Source organism: Physeter macrocephalus, chromosome 12 (genome assembly GCF_002837175.3).
Source record: "Physeter macrocephalus isolate SW-GA chromosome 12, ASM283717v5, whole genome shotgun sequence".
In the NCBI taxonomy this organism is placed as follows: domain Eukaryota; kingdom Metazoa; phylum Chordata; class Mammalia; order Artiodactyla; family Physeteridae; genus Physeter; species Physeter macrocephalus.
Window position 1 is genome coordinate 12,338,691 of NC_041225.1, and position 18,248 is coordinate 12,356,938.

General features: G+C 47.8%; 1 protein-coding gene and 1 pseudogene across 1 annotated transcript in view; one reads left to right on the top strand and one right to left on the bottom strand.

The window, feature by feature from the left end:
• Window positions 1-434: 434 nt before the first annotated feature.
• Window positions 435-8,805, bottom strand: LOC102976241 (polyubiquitin-like; annotated as a pseudogene).
• Window positions 8,806-14,967: 6,162 nt separating this feature from the next.
• The window catches only part of PAX8 (paired box 8), a 66,884-nt gene continuing 63,603 nt past the window's right edge, over window positions 14,968-18,248 (top strand). Inside the window, exons 1-2 of the mRNA XM_024129810.1 lie at window positions 14,968-14,974; window positions 17,121-17,252. Coding sequence (XP_023985578.1) covers window positions 14,968-14,974; window positions 17,121-17,252 — 139 coding nt within the window. The remainder of the gene's footprint in view (window positions 14,975-17,120; window positions 17,253-18,248) is intronic.

Sequence of the window (18,248 nt, forward strand, 5' to 3'; positions counted from 1 at the left end):
CAGCTCACGACCACCAGGCCACATATGAAACTGAGAGTCAACAGGTGACCATGACAATATTTCCACCACCCCATTCCCATCATAGCTTCTCTCCCCCCTGGCTGCTCCCACTAGCCCGCAGGGAATTATGGTACCACAGGCTGCCCGAGCCTGCAGCCTGGCCTCCTCCAAGCCATTCTCACCCTGCACCAGGAAGAGCTTTCCAAAACACGAGTCTGGCCACTCCTCCCCACCCACCCCGCCCCCGCTAAAATCCCTTTAGACACGCCCCTTTGCTTTTTAGGATAAAGTCCCGAAGCCCATAACCTGCCTAAGGACTCTTTTTTTTTTTTTTACCATGCAATAAAACCTTTATTAACGTTTTGAACAAGTTCAGCTATTACTGAAACTATCTTAAATTGGGGCAAATAGCTAGAGTACAGAGTGATGGGCATTATGAATGCAAGACTGAATACTTAACAGCCACCCCTCAGACGGAGGACCAGGTGCAGGGTCAACTCTCTCTGGATGTTATAATCAGAAAGAGTGCGGCCATCTTCCAGCTGTTTGCCTGCAAAGATGAGCCTCTGCTGGTCAGGGGGGGATGCCTTCCTTATCCTGGATCTTGGCCTTCACGTTCTCGATGGCGTCACTGGGCTCCACCTCCAGGGTGATGGTCTTGCCGGTCGGGGTCTTCACGAAGATCTGCATACCACCCCTTGTGATCCAACCATGCGCACTTCCCAGTCCCATCTCTCAGCCCTCACCATACCTGTGTGCACATACACCCCCCCTCGTAATTCCACTTTATTTCTCACTACAGTGAATTCGGTTCCCTAGCTGTGCCTGCCCCATCTCCCCTCTTGCCCCCAGCCTCCAGACCTTCACATGTGTTTGTTTTTTTTTTTTCTGCTCATGCCAGAATATTCTACTTCCTCCCTTTCCTCTGTTTGCCTGGTTGGTTCTGCCTCTTCCTTCAGGGCTCTGCTAGAGGTCCCTTCTGAACAGCCGAGATTCTGTGAGGTGCCCTCCAGATCCTGGGCTACTCAGGTCCCCTGCTCTCCACTCCAACCCCATCACAGCAGGGAGCACACCTCCCTGCAGAACCTGTCTATTTGTTCCCTGAAGACATGATTCTTGTTTTGGTCACCACTGTGTTCCCAGGCCCTGGCACTGTGCTCAGCACTTAATAGATGTTCAATAAATATTCGTACAACTAAATACATGAAGAGGAAGTGGGGGTGAGATGCGGGGTAGGGAGGGAAGGAACGAAGAAAACGAGAGAAAGAGAAAGGGCTCTCCTGGTGAAGTCATCCAGGTGTTATAATCGGCATCATAATTGCTTCAGATTCATCCTCCCTCACATTTCTTGACAGTTTACAAATCACTTTCATACAACCCTGCTGATAGGATGTGACTATTATATGCATTTTTTACTAAGTGTGAGAACCTGAGAATCAGAGTGGGTGAGTGGCTTTCCCTACATCACACAGCTCAGAGCAGGACTGTATCATAAACTCAGGTCTCTCACAACTCCTCAGGCTCCGGAATGGAGAGGCCGAGTCCCAAGCATGGGAGTCCAGCTCTCTCTTGAATCTTGAAGGAGAGACTATAACACGAAACTCAGTCACCCAATTTGACCTGTGAAGGTGGCCTTGGGCTCCCATGGGGCTAATAAACCACCCTCTCTTTATTCCCTTATTAGTCTGAGGCAGTCCAGAATGCCCTCAGGATGAAGAACTTTCCCCAGTCAGGATGCCCACCCAGAGCTTCTGTACACTGTGGTCACTGCCTGCAGAATGGCAATGACCCTGGATCAGGAAACCTCACAGGCACCATCTTACTCTGCCCATCCTACCTACCTTCCCTCTTGAAAGGGACATTCAAGAGTCATGAAAAGAGAAGCCAGACTAGGCTTGAGGGAAGCCAATTCGTTCATCCCTGTTTTAAAGGTGCCCACCCAGTGCTCCCACAATCCCGTTTCTCATTCATTTTCTCCAGGAAAATATCCACGTATGTTCACAAAGAGTTCGTCGCAGAACAGTTTTGATATAACAAAACAGATGAGAGATAAATATCCATCAAAAGGAGGATAGTTGCTTGGACTCTATCCCATTCACATTTGGGGCTCTGATGGAGAAGTTCAAAAGGACAAGGTAGAGCTATATGTCTTGAAATGCAAAGATGTTCCAGACATTGCGGAGTGAATAAAAGCAACTTGCAGAGCACAACTTACTTCCGGTATGCTACTATGCACCTTAAAACACACACTCCCCCAAAACAGAGGTCATTATTTCTATAGTTACAGACATAAGGTATGAATAGAAAAGGTCTGGAAGAACGAATATTGAATAGATAACAGGGTTACCTCGGGCTAAGGGTTGCAAGAAGGGAGACATTTATCATTATTGTTTATTTACGATTTATTATGTGTATAAGCTAAAAGTAAAATAAATAAAAACAAAGAAAACTAGAGAAGATTCTGGCTTCTCAATGAATCAGAAAAGTGGCAGTTAGCTCAGACTTCCCCCACTGGGAAACGGAGGCCCATGCCTGCCCCTCCAGGAATGATGTCTTAGGTTCTGGACGCCACCCTCGGAGCCAAGGGAAGAGTGTCTGGGAGGAGAGTTCTCAGGCTAAATAACTCGGCAGCCCCTTCAGGGAGCAGAGCTGGTCTGGTCCATGTGGGCAGTCTCAGGGACCCTGGGGTAAGTGCACTCCCACAGATGGGGGTGGAAAGGGATGAAGCAGCTCACAAGTGCCTGGGGACCCTGTGCTCTGATTGTCCCAGGAACCGGCAAGTTCAATTCTTCTCCCCAGTGCCCTCGCCCCACTGTCCTTTGGAATCTTTCAGTGTCTCCCGGTGTCCTGATATGGTGACAGGGACACCACCCCAAGGTCCATGAGCAACACTCTCTATCACCTGTATTGTGACTAGATTTTTGGTTTTTGGCTGTACCACTCAGCCTGAGGGATCTTAGCTCCTCGACCAGGGATGGAATCTGCGCCCCCCGCAGTGGAAGCGCAGAGTCTTAACCACTGAACTGCCAGGGAAGTCCCTGTGACTAGTTTTATTTCCAGTCACTAACCATTTCTGAGCATTTATTGTGCTCCAAGCGCTCTGTCTGACCTAAACATCACAACATAATAGAAGAGAAATACCATTACTAGTCTCACTTCTCAGACTCAGAAACTTCTGCTCAGAGAAGGTGGGCGCTCAGCACAAGGTCACACAGCCCGTGCAGGACTGTGCCAGGATTCCAGCTTTGAGCGTCAGATTCCCAGCCCCACAGAGAATGGTGACTCCTACCCTTCCTCTGCATTGTGGAGGGGTAGGTGCCAGGATTCAAGTGGCAAAAGATCCTTCCCCAGGACTCTGGGCTCTATCCTCCGGAGTGAGCTTGAGGGAAGTGATTCTACTTGGAGAACTGAAGTCTCAGAGCAACAGGTTGACTGTCTGTAAAGAGATCAGGAATGCGGATGAAGTGAACAGAAATTATCAGGCCCACGGAGCACGCCCTGAGGTTCAAAACGAGGAGTTTAGGACAAAGAAAGGGAAATGCTACCTTACGTAAAGATGATGTACCTGAAAATGGAAAGAAGTTTTTAAGAAGTTTCAGAACAGGTATAGGATTTTTTTTTTATTGTGATGTAGTTGATTTACAATGTTGTGTTAGTTTCAGGTGTACGGCAAAGTGAATCTGTTATACGTATACACATATCCACCTTTTAAAGATTCTTTTCCCATATAGGCCGTTACAGAGTATTGAGTAGGGTTCCCTGTGCTCTACAGTAGGTCCTTATTAGTTATCTATCTTATATATAGTAGTGTGCATGTGTCAATCCCCGTCTTCCAGTTTATCCCTCCCCCCCTTTACACCCCAGCCCTCAGTAACCATAAGTTTATCTTCTACATCTGTAACTCAATTTCTGTTTTGTAGATAAGTTCCTGAGGATCTAATGTAAGACACGGTAACTATAGTTGATAATACTGTATTATACAATTGAAATTCACTAAGAGAGTAGAACTTAAACATTCTCTCCAAAATAAACAAACAAATAAACGAGATGATGTGTGTGTTAATTAACTAGATGGTGGGAATCCTTTCCCAATGTGTGCGTATATCAAATTACCACAAAGCGTACCTTAAATATCTTATAATTTTATTTGTCAATTATACCTCAATACAGCTGGAAAAAACAGAAAAAAAAAAAGGAAAATGTATAGTCAAAAGGACAAGGTAGAGCTATATGTCTTGAAATGCAAAGATGTTCCAGACATTGCGGAGTGAATAAAAGCAACTTGCAGAGCACAACTTACTTCCGGTATGCTACTATGCACCTTAAAACACACACTCCCCCAAAACAGAGGTCATTATTTCTATAGTTACAGACATAAGGTATGAATAGAAAAGGTCTGGAAGAACGAATATTGAATAGATAACAGGGTTACCTCGGGCTAAGGGTTGCAAGAAGGGAGACATTTATCATTATTGTTTATTTACGATTTATTATGTGTATAAGCTAAAAGTAAAATAAATAAAAACAAAGAAAACTAGAGAAGATTCTGGCTTCTCAATGAATCAGAAAAGTGGCAGTTAGCTCAGACTTCCCCCACTGGGAAACGGAGGCCCATGCCTGCCCCTCCAGGAATGATGTCTTAGGTTCTGGACGCCACCCTCGGAGCCAAGGGAAGAGTGTCTGGGAGGAGAGTTCTCAGGCTAAATAACTCGGCAGCCCCTTCAGGGAGCAGAGCTGGTCTGGTCCATGTGGGCAGTCTCAGGGACCCTGGGGTAAGTGCACTCCCACAGATGGGGGTGGAAAGGGATGAAGCAGCTCACAAGTGCCTGGGGACCCTGTGCTCTGATTGTCCCAGGAACCGGCAAGTTCAATTCTTCTCCCCAGTGCCCTCGCCCCACTGTCCTTTGGAATCTTTCAGTGTCTCCCGGTGTCCTGATATGGTGACAGGGACACCACCCCAAGGTCCATGAGCAACACTCTCTATCACCTGTATTGTGACTAGATTTTTGGTTTTTGGCTGTACCACTCAGCCTGAGGGATCTTAGCTCCTCGACCAGGGATGGAATCTGCGCCCCCCGCAGTGGAAGCGCAGAGTCTTAACCACTGAACTGCCAGGGAAGTCCCTGTGACTAGTTTTATTTCCAGTCACTAACCATTTCTGAGCATTTATTGTGCTCCAAGCGCTCTGTCTGACCTAAACATCACAACATAATAGAAGAGAAATACCATTACTAGTCTCACTTCTCAGACTCAGAAACTTCTGCTCAGAGAAGGTGGGCGCTCAGCACAAGGTCACACAGCCCGTGCAGGACTGTGCCAGGATTCCAGCTTTGAGCGTCAGATTCCCAGCCCCACAGAGAATGGTGACTCCTACCCTTCCTCTGCATTGTGGAGGGGTAGGTGCCAGGATTCAAGTGGCAAAAGATCCTTCCCCAGGACTCTGGGCTCTATCCTCCGGAGTGAGCTTGAGGGAAGTGATTCTACTTGGAGAACTGAAGTCTCAGAGCAACAGGTTGACTGTCTGTAAAGAGATCAGGAATGCGGATGAAGTGAACAGAAATTATCAGGCCCACGGAGCACGCCCTGAGGTTCAAAACGAGGAGTTTAGGACAAAGAAAAGGAAATGCTACCTTACGTAAAGATGATGTACCTGAAAATGGAAAGAAGTTTTTAAGAAGTTTCAGAACAGGTATAGGATTTTTTTTTTATTGTGATGTAGTTGATTTACAATGTTGTGTTAGTTTCAGGTGTACGGCAAAGTGAATCTGTTATACGTATACACATATCCACCTTTTAAAGATTCTTTTCCCATATAGGCCGTTACAGAGTATTGAGTAGGGTTCCCTGTGCTCTACAGTAGGTCCTTATTAGTTATCTATCTTATATATAGTAGTGTGCATGTGTCAATCCCCGTCTTCCAGTTTATCCCTCCCCCCCTTTACACCCCAGCCCTCAGTAACCATAAGTTTATCTTCTACATCTGTAACTCAATTTCTGTTTTGTAGATAAGTTCCTGAGGATCTAATGTAAGACACGGTAACTATAGTTGATAATACTGTATTATACAATTGAAATTCACTAAGAGAGTAGAACTTAAACATTCTCTCCAAAATAAACAAACAAATAAACGAGATGATGTGTGTGTTAATTAACTAGATGGTGGGAATCCTTTCCCAATGTGTGCGTATATCAAATTACCACAAAGCATACCTTAAATATCTTATAATTTTGTCAATTATACCTCAATACAGCTGGAAAAAACAGAAAAAAAAAAGGAAAATGTATAGGTGGATGATTAACTCATTCTTGCTTCAAATGTGTTCTGTGTCTGTGCTCTGCTTAAGTGAGTGAGCATACAGTCACTGTGACTCCCACCTTGGTTTTTTTTTTTTCATTCTTTCGTTTACCTGGCCTGTCCGTGGGCCTCGGAAGGATAAATCTCATTACTAGATGTCAAGCTTCCCAATAAGCCACCGGTGGCCCCCAAAACTGAGAAACAAGACACTTTTTCTAGTTTGTTTCCTAGTTTGTTCCAATAGCTTTCTTGGAGCTATTACAGCTGTCGTGCCTGTAATCAGCCCATGGAGGAGCAGAGAGAATGCTGGCACAGGTCTTAGACGAGTCCAAGTTCCCATCCTAGCTCTCATCACTAAAGAATCATAGCTATTAAATGTATTATCTCATTTAACCATCAGAAATTTCAGTCCAAGGACAAAGGAAGATGGTATGACTTACCAAAATTTACATTTCTAGAAATATTGTTTATATACATATATAATATATAAATAAATTTATTATTTATATCATTATTATTTATATTTATATAGTTTATTATATAATATATAATATATTATAATATATAATATATATTATAATATATAATATAATTATATATTATATACTATATTATATATATAATATATATTATATATATGTAATATATATTTTATATATATACAATACATACATACAATACATAGTATTGTATGTTGTTATATGGTAGATACACATAGCAATCGGTAGGTGTTAAATGAGATAATGGATAAGGTAGCATTTATTCACTGCAAAGAGTTGTATCAGGCCTTCCTCACCTTCTGAGATGGCCCACACTCTGTCTGTGGAGTGTGTTTCTCTCTAAATAAATCCACTTCTTACCGATCACTTTGTCTCTCACTGAATTCTTTCTGCGATGAGACATCAAGAACCTGAGCTTCATTAAGTCCTGAAACCAGGTGTGTGATCTCAGTTGGAAGACTGTGGGTTTTGGCAGGGTTCAAGTCCCAGTCAGGGTTTTGGCTGGGTTTGAGTCCCGGCTCTGTGGGTTTGAGCCCCAATCTGGGTTTAGGCTGGGTTCAAAAAACAAAAGAGTTGCATTAGTCTGTACTATTATTACAACTTCTAGGGTTTCCAAGTGCTTCCAGGTACACTGGTTCATAAGAGCCAGTCAATGAGATTAGCAAGGAAGATGTCCTTAAGCACTTTGTGTTGAAAATGAGAAAACATGGTGTAGAGACATTGAGCGTTTTTCCCTCAGGACACATCTCCAGGAGATACTCCTTGCACTGGTACTTGAAAGCCGGTACACTTTCCACCTCCCACTTAGTCCTTCTTTATAGCGCTGGGGACACCGAGGCCCAGATAAACCGAGTGACCTCCCCAAAGTCCCACAGCCTTGGTCCCAAGTCTGGGACCCTAAGCTCCTAACTCTCAGCCAATCCTCTTTTGTTACTGTCCTACATAGAGGCAGATACCCCTTGTGTAACTTTCCACCCCCTCCTTGGTCGTGGTCACTGTTTCTCTGTCACTCAGCCACAGGGGTGCTATCTGTGTCCAGATCAGGGTGGGATTCGAAATCCAAAATCCTGGGCAACTTTACGCGCATGCCTCCTCCCCAGCCCATCAATGACAGCCTGGCTCCTGGACCAACATCTCCGTTCTCTCTTGTCTGATCTGTCATCAGACAGAAAGGTCCCCTTGGCCATTGGGAGGCTTCAAGGTCAGGAGAGCCAGATCTGCCTGCACTTCGGGGGACCCAAGGTCTTAGCCCGGCAGAAAACATAGCAAGATAGGATAGGGCTAGCACTTACATTCAATCTGGTCTTCACGGGGCTGCAGCTCACGACCACCAGGCCACATATGAAACTGAGAGTCAACAGGTGACCATGACAATATTTCCACCACCCCATTCCCATCATAGCTTCTCTCCCCCCTGGCTGCTCCCACTAGCCCGCAGGGAATTATGGTACCACAGGCTGCCCGAGCCTGCAGCCTGGCCTCCTCCAAGCCATTCTCACCCTGCACCAGGAAGAGCTTTCCAAAACACGAGTCTGGCCACTCCTCCCCACCCACCCCGCCCCCGCTAAAATCCCTTTAGACACGCCCCTTTGCTTTTTAGGATAAAGTCCCGAAGCCCATAACCTGCCTAAGGACTCTTTTTTTTTTTTTTACCATGCAATAAAACCTTTATTAACGTTTTGAACAAGTTCAGCTATTACTGAAACTATCTTAAATTGGGGCAAATAGCTAGAGTACAGAGTGATGGGCATTATGAATGCAAGACTGAATACTTAACAGCCACCCCTCAGACGGAGGACCAGGTGCAGGGTCAACTCTCTCTGGATGTTATAATCAGAAAGAGTGCGGCCATCTTCCAGCTGTTTGCCTGCAAAGATGAGCCTCTGCTGGTCAGGGGGGGATGCCTTCCTTATCCTGGATCTTGGCCTTCACGTTCTCGATGGCGTCACTGGGCTCCACCTCCAGGGTGATGGTCTTGCCGGTCGGGGTCTTCACGAAGATCTGCATACCACCCCTTGTGATCCAACCATGCGCACTTCCCAGTCCCATCTCTCAGCCCTCACCATACCTGTGTGCACATACACCCCCCCTCGTAATTCCACTTTATTTCTCACTACAGTGAATTCGGTTCCCTAGCTGTGCCTGCCCCATCTCCCCTCTTGCCCCCAGCCTCCAGACCTTCACATGTGTTTGTTTTTTTTTTTTCTGCTCATGCCAGAATATTCTACTTCCTCCCTTTCCTCTGTTTGCCTGGTTGGTTCTGCCTCTTCCTTCAGGGCTCTGCTAGAGGTCCCTTCTGAACAGCCGAGATTCTGTGAGGTGCCCTCCAGATCCTGGGCTACTCAGGTCCCCTGCTCTCCACTCCAACCCCATCACAGCAGGGAGCACACCTCCCTGCAGAACCTGTCTATTTGTTCCCTGAAGACATGATTCTTGTTTTGGTCACCACTGTGTTCCCAGGCCCTGGCACTGTGCTCAGCACTTAATAGATGTTCAATAAATATTCGTACAACTAAATACATGAAGAGGAAGTGGGGGTGAGGTGCGGGGTAGGGAGGAAAGGAACGAAGAAAACGAGAGAAAGAGAAAGGGCTCTCCTGGTGAAGTCATCCAGGTGTTATAATCGGCATCATAATTGCTTCAGATTCATCCTCCCTCACATTTCTTGACAGTTTACAAATCACTTTCATACAACCCTGCTGATAGGATGTGACTATTATATGCATTTTTTACTAAGTGTGAGAACCTGAGAATCAGAGTGGGTGAGTGGCTTTCCCTACATCACACAGCTCAGAGCAGGACTGTATCATAAACTCAGGTCTCTCACAACTCCTCAGGCTCCGGAATGGAGAGGCCGAGTCCCAAGCATGGGAGTCCAGCTCTCTCTTGAATCTTGAAGGAGAGACTATAACACGAAACTCAGTCACCCAATTTGACCTGTGAAGGTGGCCTTGGGCTCCCATGGGGCTAATAAACCACCCTCTCTTTATTCCCTTATTAGTCTGAGGCAGTCCAGAATGCCCTCAGGATGAAGAACTTTCCCCAGTCAGGATGCCCACCCAGAGCTTCTGTACACTGTGGTCACTGCCTGCAGAATGGCAATGACCCTGGATCAGGAAACCTCACAGGCACCATCTTACTCTGCCCATCCTACCTACCTTCCCTCTTGAAAGGGACATTCAAGAGTCATGAAAAGAGAAGCCAGACTAGGCTTGAGGGAAGCCAATTCGTTCATCCCTGTTTTAAAGGTGCCCACCCAGTGCTCCCACAATCCCGTTTCTCATTCATTTTCTCCAGGAAAATATCCACGTATGTTCACAAAGAGTTCGTCGCAGAACAGTTTTGATATAACAAAACAGATGAGAGATAAATATCCATCAAAAGGAGGATAGTTGCTTGGACTCTATCCCATTCACATTTGGGGCTCTGATGGAGAAGTTCAAAAGGACAAGGTAGAGCTATATGTCTTGAAATGCAAAGATGTTCCAGACATTGCGGAGTGAATAAAAGCAACTTGCAGAGCACAACTTACTTCCGGTATGCTACTATGCACCTTAAAACACACACTCCCCCAAAACAGAGGTCATTATTTCTATAGTTACAGACATAAGGTATGAATAGAAAAGGTCTGGAAGAACGAATATTGAATAGATAACAGGGTTACCTCGGGCTAAGGGTTGCAAGAAGGGAGACATTTATCATTATTGTTTATTTACGATTTATTATGTGTATAAGCTAAAAGTAAAATAAATAAAAACAAAGAAAACTAGAGAAGATTCTGGCTTCTCAATGAATCAGAAAAGTGGCAGTTAGCTCAGACTTCCCCCACTGGGAAACGGAGGCCCATGCCTGCCCCTCCAGGAATGATGTCTTAGGTTCTGGACGCCACCCTCGGAGCCAAGGGAAGAGTGTCTGGGAGGAGAGTTCTCAGGCTAAATAACTCGGCAGCCCCTTCAGGGAGCAGAGCTGGTCTGGTCCATGTGGGCAGTCTCAGGGACCCTGGGGTAAGTGCACTCCCACAGATGGGGGTGGAAAGGGATGAAGCAGCTCACAAGTGCCTGGGGACCCTGTGCTCTGATTGTCCCAGGAACCGGCAAGTTCAATTCTTCTCCCCAGTGCCCTCGCCCCACTGTCCTTTGGAATCTTTCAGTGTCTCCCGGTGTCCTGATATGGTGACAGGGACACCACCCCAAGGTCCATGAGCAACACTCTCTATCACCTGTATTGTGACTAGATTTTTGGTTTTTGGCTGTACCACTCAGCCTGAGGGATCTTAGCTCCTCGACCAGGGATGGAATCTGCGCCCCCCGCAGTGGAAGCGCAGAGTCTTAACCACTGAACTGCCAGGGAAGTCCCTGTGACTAGTTTTATTTCCAGTCACTAACCATTTCTGAGCATTTATTGTGCTCCAAGCGCTCTGTCTGACCTAAACATCACAACATAATAGAAGAGAAATACCATTACTAGTCTCACTTCTCAGACTCAGAAACTTCTGCTCAGAGAAGGTGGGCGCTCAGCACAAGGTCACACAGCCCGTGCAGGACTGTGCCAGGATTCCAGCTTTGAGCGTCAGATTCCCAGCCCCACAGAGAATGGTGACTCCTACCCTTCCTCTGCATTGTGGAGGGGTAGGTGCCAGGATTCAAGTGGCAAAAGATCCTTCCCCAGGACTCTGGGCTCTATCCTCCGGAGTGAGCTTGAGGGAAGTGATTCTACTTGGAGAACTGAAGTCTCAGAGCAACAGGTTGACTGTCTGTAAAGAGATCAGGAATGCGGATGAAGTGAACAGAAATTATCAGGCCCACGGAGCACGCCCTGAGGTTCAAAACGAGGAGTTTAGGACAAAGAAAAGGAAATGCTACCTTACGTAAAGATGATGTACCTGAAAATGGAAAGAAGTTTTTAAGAAGTTTCAGAACAGGTATAGGATTTTTTTTTTATTGTGATGTAGTTGATTTACAATGTTGTGTTAGTTTCAGGTGTACGGCAAAGTGAATCTGTTATACGTATACACATATCCACCTTTTAAAGATTCTTTTCCCATATAGGCCGTTACAGAGTATTGAGTAGGGTTCCCTGTGCTCTACAGTAGGTCCTTATTAGTTATCTATCTTATATATAGTAGTGTGCATGTGTCAATCCCCGTCTTCCAGTTTATCCCTCCCCCCCTTTACACCCCAGCCCTCAGTAACCATAAGTTTATCTTCTACATCTGTAACTCAATTTCTGTTTTGTAGATAAGTTCCTGAGGATCTAATGTAAGACACGGTAACTATAGTTGATAATACTGTATTATACAATTGAAATTCACTAAGAGAGTAGAACTTAAACATTCTCTCCAAAATAAACAAACAAATAAACGAGATGATGTGTGTGTTAATTAACTAGATGGTGGGAATCCTTTCCCAATGTGTGCGTATATCAAATTACCACAAAGCATACCTTAAATATCTTATAATTTTGTCAATTATACCTCAATACAGCTGGAAAAAACAGAAAAAAAAAAGGAAAATGTATAGGTGGATGATTAACTCATTCTTGCTTCAAATGTGTTCTGTGTCTGTGCTCTGCTTAAGTGAGTGAGCATACAGTCACTGTGACTCCCACCTTGGTTTTTTTTTTTTCATTCTTTCGTTTACCTGGCCTGTCCGTGGGCCTCGGAAGGATAAATCTCATTACTAGATGTCAAGCTTCCCAATAAGCCACCGGTGGCCCCCAAAACTGACAAACAAGACACTTTTTCTAGTTTGTTTCCTAGTTTGTTCCAATAGCTTTCTTGGAGCTATTACAGCTGTCGTGCCTGTAATCAGCCCATGGGGGAGCAGAGAGAATGCTGGCACAGGCCTTAGACGAGACCAAGTTCCCATCCTAGCTCTACCGCCCAGCAACGGGGTGACCCAGAGCAGCCTCTATGCCCGTGTCGCCTCAAAACTCAATTTCACTGGGTGTGGTGGAGAAGAAATGGGGTTATACGTAAGGCACTCGACAGTTCCCGGCATTTAGTAATACTTAGTAAATAATAGTAGAGGTAGCTGTTGTTCTTAGAAGGAGACACCGTGCTTAGAGGTCCCTCAACCTGATGGTGTGTCTACCCTCTTACGGGGACCAAGGGTGGCCACACCGCTACGACACTGGAGCCTGGAGACAAAAACAGGGGACCAAAGCCCTGCTCCTCCAAACGCAGGGAAGGCAGGGGCTGTAGGGTCTGCGGGAGAAGGAAAGAGGTCTAAATGGGAGGAGAGTTTTGAAGCCGGCCAAGGCCTAAAGCATGGCAAGTCGCCCAGGATTACTCAGCTCAGAATGCGGGAAGCCTTCCAGGGGGCAGGCAGTGAAGGTTGAGGGCAAGAGGCAGGTTAGAGGTCCCAGCTCTTCTCTATCCCTCAGCTTCTCCCCTCTCCCCCACCCTACCACCAGGGTCTCTGGTGCTTTCATCAGGGCCCTGGACACTGCCAGGCTCTGTTCTGTGATCTGTGCCAACAGCAGGAACCTCTGGCCTTCCAAGGCCACAGAGAACAAAGCCAACCCTGAGTCTGATGCAAAGCCCAGGACCTGGGTTTTTTCCTTGGCGCCTGCCCAAGAACAGCTGTCAGGACGGCAGCCCACTCCAGCGCCCTGGCGCGTTGGCCTGAGAGGATTCTTGTGTCCTGACCCCCGCTGCTCTGGGCTGGACTCAGGGGCCCGGCCAAGGGGAGGGCGTTCCTGCCTGGTGAGCTGCTCTTTTCTCTTGGGGCAGGAGAGTTTTCTGGCCATGGGAGTCCGACCTCACCCTGGCCACTCCCTGGGATCCAGAACCTTCCTTCCTGACGGGATGTGGGGTAGGTGCTGGGGAGTGAGGGAACTAGGCTGGGGTGAGCAGAATTTCCAACATGAAGGCCAGGCCTGGGTCTCTAGTGCTTATTTGGACATCGAGTCAGCCACCTACCAGCTGGGTAACCTCAGATCTGGTACTCACTTTTCCTGGGGCTCAGTCTTCTCATCTGCAAAATGGGTTGCCAAGGGGCCTAGGTCATTATTCGTAACTTTAAAAAAACTATTAAAAAAGCAAAAACAATTGACCTGTGTTATCCCCTCTATACATCGCTCCTTTCCTCTCCTTCTGTTACCTTTCTCTCTGCTTCCCCAGGGGGGTTCTTTCTTACTTCCCCCCCAGAAAATACCACGTCCCCCACAGCAGCCCAGGTGGCAGCCACCAGGGCCTTTGGGGTGGGCAAAGATCTCCAGAGACCTGTGCCCAGGACACATCTCCAACCCCAACAGCAACTGGACAGATGCCACGGGTGGCTTTTTCCAAACTGCTTTCCACTTTCCTTTCACCTGCCAGGACCTGTATTTCTATTTCTGTGTTTTGAAAGCCCGGGGGTGGGGGGAGGAGCGCAGGGTAATTAATGATTGATTCTCTGACACAGCCACCAGGAGGCCTCAGGGCAGGCTGTCGGCCATTTCCTGAGGTGTGGGACTGGGTAGAAATCCTGTGTGGCTGGGGCACGATTGGACAGGTCTGTCGGGGGCGAGCGTGGTGCCCTGAGCGCTTCTGCCTTCGGCAGATGGTGAAGTCAGGGGCTCCCAAGCTCTGCCCCGGCGCTGGCCCTCCCCCGCTGCCGTTGGTTCTGCTCCCCTCTTTCTGGGCCAGGGACTATGCATCGCTCCCCTCACAGACACCCCCGTCCCACAGAAGCTCCCACACCCACCCTGCACCCAACGCGAGCACATGCTCGCTGGCCCTTTCCTGCTCAACGGCTCACCTGTCCATCACCCAGCAGCCACACAGCTGTTTGAAGAACTCACGGTGCTGCTGGGAAAGGATTAAAGGAACCAACATCTACAACCAAATTTTAGAGGAGTGTTACCTCCTACCCTTCTTGGAAGTATCGCCCTGCCTTTGTTGTCTAATAATAATTAACTTTTGTACAGAGCTGCAGTTTTCAAAGGGCTTTTACCATCATAATTCTATTCACCGTCACAAGGCTATGAGGTGGGTCTCACCCTCCCCACTCCTCACTCGCACCCACATCCTACAGAAGGGGAAACTGAGGCTCAGAGAAAGGGAATGGTCCCATTTCACACAGCCAGGGCTGAAACGCTTGCCTTCTAACTCACAGTAGAGAGCTGCTGTTTCCTCCCCAAAGGGTGTACTTTAGTCCCGGGATTGTTTACCATGTAGGGGAAGGTGACATGGCAGGTAAGCAGGGGCCAGGGATCTCCCCCAAGGCTGTTGGGGGCAGGGATCTCCCCCTGGGCTGGCCTCTGGGCAGCTGGCACAGAGAAACTTCTGAGACTTTATATGAAAGGGGAGGAAGAGGTCCTGGGTTCCCTCTCCTGGGATACAGGGAGGTGAGGGGGAAAGAGAGGCCCCTGAACCAAGCAGACGTTCAAGGGCCTGATCCAGAAGGAGGCAGGACTCTACCCGCACAGTTAAACACCCAGCCCAGAGACGGTGTAAACTCTGAGCTGCTTATTAAAAGACCCCAAACCCCTTCCTTCCCAGCTCTATCAGCTAACGTGACCAACTCATCCTGGTTTCCCTGGGACAGTTCGGTATTTTAGCACCCAAAATCCCACATCTAGGGAACGTCCTCATTCTCAACCCTAACAAACCCCACCACCAGTTTGGTGGATTTCAGCTGAACTGTGGAAAGAAAGACCATCTTTTGAAGCTTCCGTGGATCAACTTAGAATTTAAAAATCACAGAATACTCACCTGGGGTTAGGCAGCTACCCGGGATGTATATGAAACTCTTTGAATGTTGAATTCATTTCCACAAAGAAACACTTAGATGTGTGGCCAGATCTGTCAAATTTTTAAAGGAAACCAGAGTTACTCTCTCTTCTCGATTTATTTTCCTACTGGCAACGAATTAAATACTCTTGGAAAAACACTGAGTTTAAAAAATCATAACTGGCTTTAAATCACAGGTTGCCAGGTGACAGTCTCAGCGTGAAAGGCTTACGGACATCAAATCCGAGAAGAAGGCAGAAGAAGGTGTTTTAGTTTTTAAAAGCGTGTCCTCAACTTCCCATTGCTCTGAGTGTCAAAGTCGGGATGCTAAATTTATTTGGAAAGTTTAGTTACATCGAAGGAAGGCTTGAGATGTTTATGCTTAACTAAAAGGAGCATGAATTTTTCTTGTTTGCGAAAAAACAGTGATAAAAGGCATTTTTAAAAATCATATATATATATATATAATTATATATGTGTCATTTCAACCTCTACATTTGCGAAGGGCTGGGATACTGGTTAACAACCGTTCTCTTGGCCTTAGTTGAAAATAATTAGGTCCTATTCCAATCCCACTGTAATTAGAAGGCAGGACCAGACCAAGAGGCAGTGCAGCTCCCTGGGTCCTTACTGCTTTTTGGCTTGTTGGCTTTGGAAGAACTTCTCTGTGGAGCCTCCTACTGGCCATCAGCTGTCACCTGCAGTCTGGGGAAGGGGTGCTCTCAAGGTGTGTGGATGTGTTTTTTTCGCATATTAAGTTTTCATATCAAAATGAATTTTTAAAAAATGAACTCACAATTGGGACCTGACTGTTTTGATAACTTGCTGTTTTTGTCCTTTGAGAAGTTTTGCTAAACGTGGGGTGGGGAGGAGGGGACCTTATTTTGCTGAACAGGAGGAAAGCATTGGCAAGAACGATGCAGAAGTTTTCAAGGTTATGGGTACCTGTCAGCCCCTCAGCTTGGGCAGACGCTCTGAGGTTTGCAGAACTGTTTGGATGAGGGCTTGTCAGGCTCTCCCTGGAGCACTGTCTCCGCAGTGGGAGGGGAGCCTGGGTGGACAGTCTCTGCGTGGCCTCCGCACTCCACCGCTCCCCCACAGACAACAGGGCAGGCATCAGAGCAGCAAACTGGCCTGTGGGGTCCATGGGACCTACACCAAGGCCCACTTTCATCCAAGCACCTTTCTTCCCTCTCTCCCTGGGGTGCGGCCGGGAGGTCTGACCAGAGAAGTGGAATATCTGGACGTTTTGAAACCACAGAGCGATTTTAAATAACAAGTTTCAAGACGCATTTAGAACACTAAAGCACGAATTGTTTTGTGTTTAGAGCCACGTATGGGGTGGAGGGTCCATTTTGGAACATACACAGTCTTTTGCTTTTCATAGAATCATTCATTTCTGCTAAATCGAGAAACGAGCAAGCCTGGGTGGGAGGAGGAAGTGGATTAACCTGAAAGAGAGAGCTTTTTTTTTTTTAATTAAGAAAAATTGTGTGTATTCACACACCCGTGCACACATCCCTCTGAATCACCCCAGTCGCCTCTGCCCCATCCCTTCCCTCTCACTCCGGCAGCTCCAAGCCTCTGTACCCCAGGGCTGCCCCCCCAGGCCAGGAGCAGCTGGCCTGGGGGCAGCTGGGGGCACCCAAGCCTTGCCCCACCAGCCTGCTGGCGCCGCAGGACACTTGTTCGCCCGCACAATCTTCTCTGTACCCGCTTCCCCCGACAGAAGAGAAGACCTGTGAGGAAGGAGGGGGGGCAGCTTTCACCCCCTCTAAGGGCTTCTCATTCCCACCCCAAGGGAGCCCTTCTTATCCACACCCAGGCCCACACGGCCCCAAGGCTGCTGATTCCTGCAGACAAGGCAGGGTTCAGCTCATCCTGTCCCTTTCTAACACCCTTCCACGTTGAGTTGAAATCTAGGCCCTCCTGGCCCGTCCTCTGGACTCTTCTCCCAAGTTCAAAATCCTCAAGGAAGGAGGCCGGCGGCTGCGTGTTTAGAAGGAGAAAGGTGTTCCCGTGGAATAGGTTAGGTGACCATTTTCATTAACTTAACAATGTGAGGTGTGGATCCCGGCTGGTGTGGAAGGAATGGGTTCAGGGGCTGTTCAGGATTTTGCCCTGGAAGAGGTCCACACCGGTGGTGAGAAGGTTAGACCATCTTGCCTCCCGCCCTGAGAACAGGCATCTACCTTCAGAACCAGGCATAGAAAACAAAGTTCCCTCCCACAAAAGAAAAGGTGATCCCCTGAGCAGACTAGGGGTGAGAGGAGGGGACGCAGGGCGCACAGAGGTGGCATGTCTCTCACTTCTGGTGTCACTGACCCCCGGGCGGACCCAGAGACCCTCATCCTCAGGCCCTGAGGCCTCCATCGCCCACTCCTCAGATCTTTCCAGGCCTGCTGAGTTAGGGCCCAGCTGCCTCCCTCTCCTCTCTCCACTGGAAACAGAAGCTCCAGCGAGTGTTTCTAACTCCTGAGTCCACTGAGCCATGTCCCCCTTGCAAAATCCTCCCCTTCCTGCACCCCCCTGCACCCGGCCAGCCAATCCGCGGCCTGCGAGCCTCTCCAGACCCATCTCTCCGGGCCCTGGCGGGATAAAACCGGTCGGCGATGCCGGGTGGATGGGAACGAACTTCGGAAGGAGGAGAGACGCGGGGCCCAGGGCACCCTCGCGGGCGGACCCGGGCAGTGAAGGCCTGTGGCCGGCCGGCCAGGTATGCCTCCCAGGGGTTGAC